Consider the following 12,278-nt stretch of genomic DNA (forward strand, 5'->3'; position numbering starts at 1 on the left):
ACGCAGATTTTAAAGAGTAATTACACAAAGATTTAGCTGCTTATTTTAGTGCAACTTTAGCATTTGTGCTGCTCTGCCTAGCTAACCTGTTATATGAAAGCTAGCAAAAGGTTGTTTCATGCCACAGACCAATCTGTCCAATGAAAATAACCTGGATAGTATGAGGAACACAGGTCTTACTGTGTGCGTATTTATCTGGATAAAAAAATATATAGGCCACATGATTTACAACCCACAGGAGGGTTATTCAGACTCCTTGTATTTATGTAATAAATCTGTTCCTAGGTGCTTGCCAAATGTTTACCCTATGAATGAAGTACCCAGACTGTACATCACATGATGAAAACCACAGAGTGCCATAGCCCGAGTCCCCTCGCCAATTACAGCCACACATGGCTGTCAGAGCTGCTGGAGCTTCAGACAGAGAGCAGGGCCTATTTGCAGACAGAGAGGACAAACATACATTTTGTTTTTGTTCCCACCACAAGTTCAAACAATGTGCTAATGTCTGCTTTTTCTGTGAGCGGACTGCAACAGTGCAACAAGGCCAAAAACTACAGCATGCTTAACTGTGTCACGAACCTCAAAATGACTTCAAGTCAAACTGAAAAGAAATGAAGGAGAAAGAGGAAGAATTAAGGAACAAACAGAGAGGAAGATGACAGACACAAACTTCCTCTCAACTCCCTCTCATATATAGTTGGACAGCCTGTCAAAAGCTGTCAAGTATCAAAGGTTGGCATCAAATTGTTGGCCAAACTTTATTTTTAATCAGATATTTCTCCTGCATTGTAACTGTGCTAATCTTACATGGTGAGGTATCATATTAGCATGAGAATGAAAAAAGTCTAATAATACCCAACCGTATGAAACAGCCACTAGAACGCTTATGGTATAGAGCATATCCTTATATTTAGGATACATATTTAACATCTGTTCACATTTATACCTGTGTGCAAATTTCAGTAGACTGTATAACACACAGGGTGATATTTAGTGAACATGTCGCAAAGTATCATCAGGTGCACAAAATATTGGGGCACTGCAATTTTTTTATTTGGTGATGTATGTACCAACTTCGGTCCATCCATCCATTATCTATACTGCTTGTCCTAAAGAAGAATCACTCCTAAGGGCAATTCAGAGTTGTCAGTCAACCTAAGCTGCATGTCTTTGGACTGTGGGGAGGAAGCCAGAGTACCTGGAGAGAACCCACACAGGCACAGGGAGAACATGCAGACTCCGCACAGAAAGGCCATGGGTTGCCCTAGTTAACAACACTGATTATGTAAATGAGCACAGCTGCGTTAATCTGAATACACCTCAGATGCGGAACAACAAACATATTTCGAAAGGCAATTCCATAGTCCCCTGCCAGTCAAATCATCTTTTATTTCATTCAGTAACTGAAGCATGGTTTGACCTGAAAGTCTGTAAAAGTTCCTCATATTCTTCTTTGGTGAGCGATGCAATTTATGCGCACCCACTCCTTAACTCAAACGAGGCCCCAGATGACTAACAGCTGCCACGCTGACAGCAGTGCTGCAAGTTTTACAACTACTCTCTCCTGACATTAGATTTCAGTCACAGTTCCCTCTGTCACAGCGGTGGTAAATCAGGCACTGAGGGTGTTTGTATGTTTCCATTCTCTCCTCCCTGATTTTGCATCCCCAAACAGGGATGCCTTAAAATATATATTGCACGAAACAAACACACAAATTCCTGCGGTGCTGCATTTCTTCTGTTTCTCCACCACAAGACCCCATTGCAACGTCTTAGTAAATGAACACATGCAATTTTACTGTTTAGTGCCAGAAAATGAGCCACAAACCTTAGTAAATATCCCCTATAGTGTATAGCTATAAAGCTCCACTACACTGTACAATATTACACAATGCAGTGCTCTAGAATTTCAGAGTGCATAACATCTGCAATATAGAAACATGAGAATAAAAATAAAACATGATCACTGAGCTGCTTTTTGTCTTTGCCTGACCAAATGTGAATATGAATGTGAAGATTATTATGGCCCAAGAGAACAATAATCCTTTTGAACCTATAGACAGATATTATCATAAACTTTCTAAAGAAGTTAAACCACGGGGCACCCCATAGCCGAGTGGTTACAGTGTGGTGCACCATACATCACGCTAGGGTTCACAACATTGGCGGTTTGACTCTGGCCGTCAACAGCTCTGTCGCAGGACTCTGTTTCCTATCTGCCCGTACGTGACTTACTGATTAATAAAGGCATAAAAAGCCCAAACGTAATCCTAAAAAGAAAGAAATTAATTAAACCATAAGATTAAAAATTCTGATTCCATAAACGACCCCATACAACATAAACAGAGCACACACAAACAGTAAGACAGCATCTCCTCACTTGTACTGCTGGTGGTCCTTGGTGCTGCGAGTTTTTGCCATGAAGCGCTCAGCCAGTTTCTCCAGGTTTCTGGAGTATTCCATCTCAATCTCTGCCTTCTTCCTGAAGAAGTCCTGGAGGTCCTGCAGCAGCTGGACCCTCATCTCGGTCTGCTGGTCCAGACATTTCTGCTGTTCCACTAACTGGGCCCGGATCTCTATACAAACGCAATAAGAAGAGAAACACGGACAGACAGATCAAGAACTGAAGATAGATTTATATATCCTAATTATGTACAAACCTAGTCACATGGTAGAAATACAATGTACTGTCTCAATATTTATATGTTTCCTAATATTAGGTGTTTCATTCGTAAGAAAACCAAGCATGACTCTGCAGATATGAACCTACCAGCCTGCAGAGAGCAGCCTAACCAGAAAACAGCAATGAGTTTCCACTAGTAGTTTGGTCAACTGTAAATTAATTTGCTATAGATGGTTTAATGTAACAATATTTAGGGATTCAGCCAACTGTTGCAGATTTTTTTTTTTAGCTCTTACATCTTCATGACCTCAGGCTGCAGCTAATTAAAATGTACTCTACATAAACTCCAATAATGGGGGAAAAGGACAAAGAAACAGCAAGAAGGTCAGTTACAGTGCAGCGCATTCACACATCAGTACTACAGAATGAACAAATGCTGCATATCATCCCTTAGTTAAGGGTTTTCTGAATGTTTGTGGAGAGGTGAGGTTGGCAACACTGGTCTCAGGTGTTTCATTAGGGTTGAAAATAACTCCAGGGTGAACGGAACCTGATTCCCATCGCACCATGAGTTACAGCACAGAGCGGGTAGCACACACACAAACACACATACATCAGTGCCTGTTAAGTGGTGACCCAACCTGCTTAAGACAGCAACACGAGTCCTCACTTAAAACCAGTTGTATGTGCAGGTAAATGAGCCTCTGATGTCTCTTCTGAGGAAACTCACCTGTCAGAGTGCCCCTCATTTGCATTTATATCCTCAACAATTGGCAACAATTATAATACACACATACGGCCACACTGTGGCAAATTGTTTCCTCTGTGTGTCTTGTCTGGCCAGGGCCATGTATAATGGATTTCTCCTAATGGATGGTGGTCTGGGCCAGACGTTTTCAGCAGAGGAAACAGATTAATGGTGTGATTTAGAGATTAATGATGTGATTTAGAGCCCCACACACCAATAGTAAGAGGAACAGACTGATCTGAAAGGTAGAAACCACAGAAGCTGCAACATGCCTTCACAAATTATCTGTACAACTCACAGGACTAGGTGTTCTTATAAAAGTTAACAGCTTGTAAGGTCTTACTGTCTGCTTCTTGACACACCAGCAAAATATTGGAACAGTAAAAGGTTCAGCTGAACAGGACTAGGATAACTGTTTCAAAGTGGTAAAGTTGATTTGTATTTTCCCCACTTACAGCTGATGAGATATTGATAATGTAAAGACCAATACATAAAGATCAAGTACTTAAGAGAAGGTATTGACCACCTTTTGGGAACAGCCTCAAGCCTCGTGTGCAGTGGATAGTATGAAGACTGTAAAAACTGTATGTGTAGTATCATTCAAGAGCAAAGCACTGTCTGCACCATATGGTACATCTGTTTTGATTTAGTTTGGAAATGGGATTATATTTGCTGTCTATTATTCAGAAAACTGGGAGAGGGAACTACCACTGAACATAGCACATTCACTGGTACAGTTCAGTGAGGGCCCATAAGAAACAACATTGTGTTTGATAGTGTCCATTATTGTTTAAATCTGAGGACAATGTGGGTTGAACTTGAAGACATTGTTTAGAACACCCACCTAGATAAGTGAAACATCAGATTTTCACCCCACAGTAATGAGATACCTTGTACTGTCGACCTAATTAATTATAAAACTGTGGCAGTCTGATCCCAGGTGTCTGGATCACTAGCTCACCAGTTACCATGATCTCTCTTATCAAACATGCAGTACTGTTGGGTGGCTTTACTTTCAAGTTCAAGTCAGCAAGTTTCCATTTGCTTTTTGTTCCCTTTACGCATGCAAGACGACCCATGGTGATCTAAGCACTACAGCTTTTGCCGCTGCCTAATATAAAATCATATTTGGAATGCTTGTGCTCCTAAGCAAACCGTTTTCTTAGCCAGTGTGGTGCAAGAACATTACCAGTGCTTTACCACATAAAATGATTTGGTGGTGTCTCGAGATGGCAACAAATGTCTTTGCAAAATATCCAAACAACCCCAGTGAACTTTAATAGGAGCTCATCAACAGTTCAATACGTCAAGCTAGTTAATGGCCAATCAACTGCTGACTCTCAAAGGTTCCGGTCAAAGAGGGGTGAGATCCGTATTGGTGTGCAGGTGTGAGGGAGCTTTGGCACATGCAGTAAATTAAATAACCAAAAAAGCTCAACTTGACAGCAGCTCCATTGTTCTGATAATGTTAAGGAAATAAATCACTGTGACTGAGACAGATGACACATGGGGGAGGAGTTTCTGCACATCTCAGTGTGGATGAATGGTTATCACAGCTGTTACGCTCTCCACTACAGTGAACATCATTGATGTGTATGATGGCATTTCAGCAACAAAGCAGAGGCTCAATCAAGAATTCAGAACTTCAACATCAAGAACACCAGGCCACTACCAAAACCAGGAAACCACCAATGAGTATTAACAATGAGGACGGTTTTATATGTGACTGCATTTAAATCCACTTGGCCTTTTCTGATAAATGGATAAACCCTGCAATTGCTTCCATTTCCAGAGGATGTGGGGATTAAGACAAAGCTGCTCTGGCACTGACAAAAAGGAGGGTGATGGATAATTTAGCACAATTACATTCATGACTGCACACGGAACTTTATTAAATCATTCATTTTGCGAGTCAGACACTGACCACTGTAGCTGCAGCATTGAAGCTGAAGTATGAGGCACCTACCACAAGTGTAGCATGTCCTGAAAGTAGGATGCACTTTGCAAAACCACAATTCAGTTCAAGAAAATTCAGCAGAAAGCAGCCACCGCAAGGCAGATCCTTTTTTAAAAAAGCACACTGTTCTAACCATTTTGGCTTCCTTGCACACAGAGATGTGTTGTCAAAATTGCTCGCCATGTGCCTATTTGTTTCCTTACTATTCTGACTAAAGGTACACCAGTTATTTGGCTGCAGATCAGAATTAGCTGGTTTTTGGCTTGATCGGCAGTGAGTGGTGATGACCGATCAGTCTGAATTACAACTACATATGTAAGACAGAAAATGTAAAACTTAGCTATTTAATGTGATCATTGATTTTTATCATTAAAGAACAGTTAAAAATGTTTGCACATGCTGTCAATTACCGTTCTTAGAAAAAGAAAAATCTGACTCGGCACGAGACTTCAAAAAATAAAAACAAAATCAGCCAAGAAAATTGCAATCGGTGCATTTTTAATTCTGACATTTCAATATGCTTAAATACTCTCAAACTGTCCATAAACTCCAGAGTGGACAAAATCGTTTCCATATGTACAGTAAATTGTATTTTCAGGGCTGTCTGCCTTACATGACCTCTGATTATGATCTGACAGTTATGCAAGTAAGCATGAGAAAGTCATCTAATCCCATAGGGCAGGGTAAGACTTTATTGATCCCACAATGGGGAAATTCCAGTGTTCCAGCAGCAATAGAGAGCAAACAACAAAACACCAAACAAACAAATAAATAGGCAAATATTTGAAATGAATAACTAAGTTACTCTAGTGTTTGAGAACAGCTGAACAGCTCCCTTTGATTATACTTGTGCTTAATCTGAATCCCTGATAGTCAGTCAACTATCTGACTGGTTTCTCACACAACTAACAGAAACCTGCAGACTGACACGTGGGATATTGGCTGTCCTAAAAAAGAAGCACTGTAATCCAAAGGTTTTTTCAAGCTGGATCCATCTTACTGTCATAACGAGTGGTCCTACTATTTTGTGGTGCATTACTGCTGTTCTGAGGTCATCTGTATGGTGAACACGTGTGGAGGCCTCTGTGCAGAGGGATTTGGGTTTGTGGAGAGTGTGGGGGAGTGGGGACATCAAAGCTCTCTGCGATCCCTTTCAAACTGCGGAGCTGACAGGAGATGAGAGCACCTGTGCACTGAGAAATGACACTGCAGTATACAGAAAGACAACAGTGTAATGTTGCCAAAAAATAATAAGAGTCTGTCACTTCATCAAGAGGGCAAAAAATCAGACAATGTTCCACAGCTTTTTACAAACATATTCATGTGCTTGTTGACGTGAATGGATAGTGGCTTCCAGAATTACAAACAGCAACAAATCCAGCTGACTGATGGACAACAGTAAAAGTGGCCCAGAATGCACATGCTGTCGATATAAACAATGGCAGAGTGTTGTTTAGTCACTTCGGACCAAAGCTCCTCTGTTTCTAAACTGGATGATATCCAACTGCTCCTTTGGAGGCCACATCACATACTTCCCATAACCCCATTCATGGTGACAAATATGTCAAAAGTTCAGGTCAGACCAGCTTCTGATTTGCCATACAGGCTTGTTCTATTGCCAAACTGCCTTGTAAGCGGCATGTGTCCTGACCCCCACTCCAGAGAGACAAACTGGGCTTCAGTCAAAACAACTCACCCACTGTAAGAGAGCCAGAATGAGATTTTCTCCTCTCTTGAACCCAATAATATGCTCCCCCTGATCCTCGCAATTAAACTTGCTATGTATCCAGAAGCATCTATTGCTTTTGCTGAGTATTGTATGTATTCCTCTATGGATACCCTGAAAAATAAACTCTCTGCAGTTTCTTCTGGTGCAATCTCAACCAGCAGCTATTTGGGACATGCCGTACCACATCAGTCCCAGGGCTGCATGTCCACATGCAGAGTGGCTCATCAGCAGCACCTAAAATAGCAACCAAAGCCTGGGGAAGGACAGTACAGGACGATACCCCGGCCCACCCTCTACTTCACATCTAAATGGGGGGGAGGGGGTTCGCCCTCAAAGGTAATTATAAAACAATCAGTTATTTACAGAGCACAAGCTTTCAGTTACAGCTGTGGTGGGATCACACGTCAGAAAGCACTGAGTCTACTGTACATCTTCTTCTGGCATTTTATAAATATTCCAATAATCCCCCAAGGCCCTACTGTCACACTTAATTATAGCAGGTCTATCTGTCATGGTCTTGCTTCTTTGATAAATTCCATTTGGCAAAAACTAAACAAAATAAAGTGTTTCATCCAAGCAGTTAGATTAGAAAAAGATGTGCCTACCACATTACTAACCTCCACTCAGTCTGACTTGCAGTGCAGTGAGTTGGGCTTTATGTTGTCTTGTGATAACCAGAGATCTGTTGTTTGATCTGGTTTGCCTTCTAATGTCTGTACCTATTTTGAAACAAGAGACTATACACTCATTACATTCCTGCCTGTGAAGAAAGTTTTTTAGTTGTTGATACAGTATATTAATGAGCTAGTACAACAGAAGATCTTACTTTAAAAAATCAATGTAAACCACATGACAAGGCTATGTTTAGATTACATATTAAAAAGGAGTAAAGTCCAGGAAAGACCACTGGCAGGATTGTGGGAGATACAGTATATTCCTGTGGGACACATGGCCCACACCTGTGTCAGTGCAGCTGAAAGTACAATCTGCACAGTCAGTGTTTAACAGATTCCCAGGCTCTCTTAGCTGGATGCTCAAAGCATGGACCTATTATAGAAACCTGGATCCAGGATTTTAAAAAAAAGTCACTTGCCTGGCACACACACCAAAAATAGTTTTTTCTTCTGAGGTTCCTTCCTCGTTATGGGGCACAATGCACATGTGCCCACCCCAAACTCCCCCCACACCTGTGCCTGCACTCCTGCTCGGCCCATACACTTTACATTGGGATGACATCACGAAAATAAAACTCAGGCTTTGGGAAAAGTTTTACACATTTATCCATCCATCCATTTTCTTCCGCTTATCCCGGACCGGGTCGCGGGGGCAGCAGTCTAAGCAAAGATGCCCAGACCTCCCTCTGTTTATCAAAAATTCATAATACAAAGATTGATAGCTGACCTGGTTTACAATGTGAGGGCTCCTGTCAACATCTTCCCTTTTGGGTATCCTACTTGTACTGAAATGTCTCTTTAATCATTGTGGTCTATGGGGAAAATGCTTTTTGGGCCTCATTAGGATTTTTCGTTGCAGTACCACCAGTGGCCGCTATTGGCTGAATGGCTGAGTGGTGGCACTGAATGAATATAGTCGTGATTCAAACCCCAGTGTTAAATACACTACAGTAAGCACTCTGATCATTCACTTCCCCTCCTCTCTCCCCACCTGAAGCTCTGTCTGCCTTCTCTTTCCACAATGCTAACAAGAGGCAGAAGGAGGTAACATTAAAAGCCTGTGGAGTGACCAAATGGGTAGACACTTCAGGAACTGCTAAGACACTGACAAGCATCATATGACTGATGGAGGTAACTGCTCTTGAAAGCTGAAAATGAACTGCACAAATGTATCAAACCTGGAATATACTAAAAGCACACAGGGCTGTGTACAAACTGTTGTATTCTGTTCCCTCTTTATGTGTGAGTCTTCCCCCCCTCTGTGCTGTTGTGCTGTTCATCTGACCTGTCCCTTCTGCACTAGTTCTCCCACAAAAGCAGCATGTTGGCTGCTGCCCTCCTCCTACATCTCTCTCTTCAGTTCTCTCCTCCTGACCCTCTATTGCTGCTTCAGCAGCACTGGATGAAGCCAGAAACGAATCAGTTGGATCACTAATCACACTGATTGGACTGATCAGCGTGTATATTTCTATATTCCCCTGGACTGAGGGGGGCAAACATTCAGCATCAGAGTTTATAAACTAACATTATCCACTTGCAGAGTACTCCATATACATCCATGCTACTGTATATATGGTGTGCTGACCTTGGCAACAGCTGTATTCTAACTTTAGCTTAACTAGTCTTACTAGCCTGCTAATAACATATTGCGATTGACAGCGTTATGTTAAAAAGAACAAACACGGACAGGAGGAGCTGTTCACAGACACTTCGCCGTCATGGTTGTGTTTGTGTGAGCGAGAGAAACAGAGCGGGGAATGGAGGGGCTGAGTGAATATGTGAGCTACGCCCGGCACTATGTTGAAATAAGATTTAACCTATTTGAAATCCATATGTGGTGCCACAGAGAAATCAATGTATGGGAAACACTGCTACTTGTCCCACTGGTCACTTGACAGACATCACATTTGCTGTAGTCTTCCAGATGACAACTGACATCCTGACTCCTTAGGGCCAACAAGTCATCACCCAGAGAGTAACACGTAATACACTTGTTAAAACAGACAACAAGGTGCCGTGAGTAAAGCTACTGAGGTCACATTATAAGGAAGGACTTAATGAAATAATTTCATTATACTGGTCAGACCAGAAAGAAATTCATCATGTGCTTGGTATGTGAGACGTAACTACTGTCTGCCTTACTTCTGAGCATACTTGCCGCAGTGTGTCACCGATCCCTGGGTGGTTATGGCTGTTATCACGGATTACATCACTGCTGAGATTATATTGCTGGTATCCAGGTCTCCTTCTGTTTACTAACATGTATCATACCTGCTCTGTCTGCGATAATGCATATAAACCACTGAAAAGATGACAATTCCAGTATTTTGACTGAAATACAGTAAAGCTGTCGGGGACACGACTTGAGAAGCAGCCAAGTCTATCTGAACTAATCAGATAAAACAAAACAGACTTTCTGTGATCACATAAAGCACAGCCAAACCACACACAGCATACTGCCAGCTTTGCTAAAGCATTTTATCTCAAACTATTACAGAGTTGGCAATGTGGGCCTCATTACAACATCTGACTGACATGTTAGCAGCTTCCAAAAATGCAGCGGGAGTTCCAATGGAAGTACTATTGGCTACTGTAAAATCAAGAGTGGAATAGAACCTGGCCCATAATCCTCTGCTTCTTTCAAACTCTGTGAACTGAGCCAAAGTCCTTTGGGATATGTTATGATTCAACAGAAGTATGGTGCTACTCATGTGAAGTAATTTACATAAGGTATGTTTTACAACAGCTGATCTGCACAGAGGAGCTTTGTTTGTGGGTCACTGCTGCCACATCCATACCGCTGAGGATAAGAAGAGTATAAGCTGCTATTAGCTCACATAAATTATGATTTCCTCTGGTGTAAACACACACATTAAGGAACCACCCGTAGGTTCCAAAACAACAACAGCATATTCAACAACTCCAACACACACACGCAGGAAATGCAGTAGCGGCTGTGACCTTCATTGTTCTGATTTCTCTTGGGCTCAGGAATATTGTGGGCTGCAGACCCAGAGAGCTCATGTTCCCTCCTGCACTTTGGTTTTTACAGTCCGATTCAAAAACAGCTCAGCCATGGCAGCTAACTGTGCTTACTGTTCAACCACAATACACTCCCCTAGTTTAAAAACAGACTAACTGAGCAAAATAAACAGCCATGCATGTCAGTATCATTCAGTGAGGTCATATTTAAATTTGTAATTTCAGTAACCAACGTGTACTCATCTCTGTTAATACAGATTTAGCTCTGCCAAATGGCACATCAGCCAATAAAGCCACGGTTGCTAAGGCAACGTCCTTGCAGACGAGAGGCCTACAGCAAGCGGGAGAGAGATCAATCACAGCTGACATTACGGCAGCCTGTAAGGACCATCGTTTTCATCCAAACAAAATAAGAGTGCGGAGATGAATGCTGGGAGAAGTAAGCACACTTTAGAGGCTGGACTTGTTTGTTCAGCTGGTGGTTAACATCTAAACGTTCTGTTTGATCTGGACACCAGTCTGGTGTGTGTGGTCTGTCTGATGGCCAAGCTGAGCTTTGTGCAACTGGATGTGTATGTTACTGAGCCGATAGCCATGCATGTTTATGTATGTATCCCAAAATTGACACCAAAATCCTTCTGCATGTCAAACAGTCGGTCCTGTAGACCTGCAAAGCGACTGTATAAAGTTTGTAGCTTGCTCATTTGTGGAGGACAGCAGCTGCAGTCAACATCACAGCGATGACAATTATTTCCAGAGGCAACAACAGAGGGTTCAAACGTATCACAATGTCCACAGAAACCTCTCAAACCGCTTCTGTTATGCAGTCCACTTCTCCGGTGTTAATCTGTGTTCAGGATGTTCCAAAAGCTTTCTCCACAACTTACTGTTAGTTGCCATGCTATGATTTCCTCATAGCTGTAAAGCTTAGCAAGAAGGAGTGCTTTTAATTATTTATTGGTCCCTTCAAATATTATTGGAAACATACAAGCAAGCAGAGTCAGAAAAATATACAAGGATTTACTTTGCGCCCATGGGTGAATCCCCTGATCATGGTGCCTCCGCCAGAATGAAGTGATTTTACCATTTTAAATGTTTATGTGACAAGGCCTTTATACTGCAGAAGCAGTTTTAAAGGTTTCTATGGAAACTGTACTTTTGCCATAACAGGGTATATACAGCAATCCTTAAGTTAAATTTAATACCTTTTTTTTTTACTACCTTTGGATTTTTTTTAAAACCATCATGACACTGAGTTTCAAGTGTTAATCAGCGACCTTATTAATGCTGAAGCTGATTGACATATATAACACTATACACAACAGAATAGATTTAGAGATTCACTGATGTTGACCACATATTGCACACATTTATTTCACTTCGTGAATAAAAATAAAACAAACTACATAAAATGTGCAATGAAGAGAACAGTTCCAGCACACTGGCTGGCATTCGCTGCTACAAACTGGCATCTGCTATATGAACTATGAACTGGTGAACTGCTATTATTTGATTTTAACATAAACCTGTGCTATAGGCCTAATATGAACTCATGAGCAAAA

The 12,278-nt window shown here is 41.6% G+C and overlaps 1 protein-coding gene across 1 annotated transcript in view; it reads right to left on the reverse strand.

The window, feature by feature from the left end:
• Window positions 1-2,379: 2,379 nt before the first annotated feature.
• The window catches only part of LOC109961804 (SLIT-ROBO Rho GTPase-activating protein 1-like), a 35,397-nt gene continuing 25,498 nt past the window's right edge, over window positions 2,380-12,278 (reverse strand). Inside the window, exon 2 of the mRNA XM_020602952.1 lies at window positions 2,380-2,579. Coding sequence (XP_020458608.1) covers window positions 2,380-2,579 — 200 coding nt within the window. The remainder of the gene's footprint in view (window positions 2,580-12,278) is intronic.

The sequence above is a fragment of the Monopterus albus genome, unplaced genomic scaffold (genome assembly GCF_001952655.1).
Source record: "Monopterus albus unplaced genomic scaffold, M_albus_1.0 scaffold59.1, whole genome shotgun sequence".
NCBI lineage: Eukaryota > Metazoa > Chordata > Actinopteri > Synbranchiformes > Synbranchidae > Monopterus > Monopterus albus.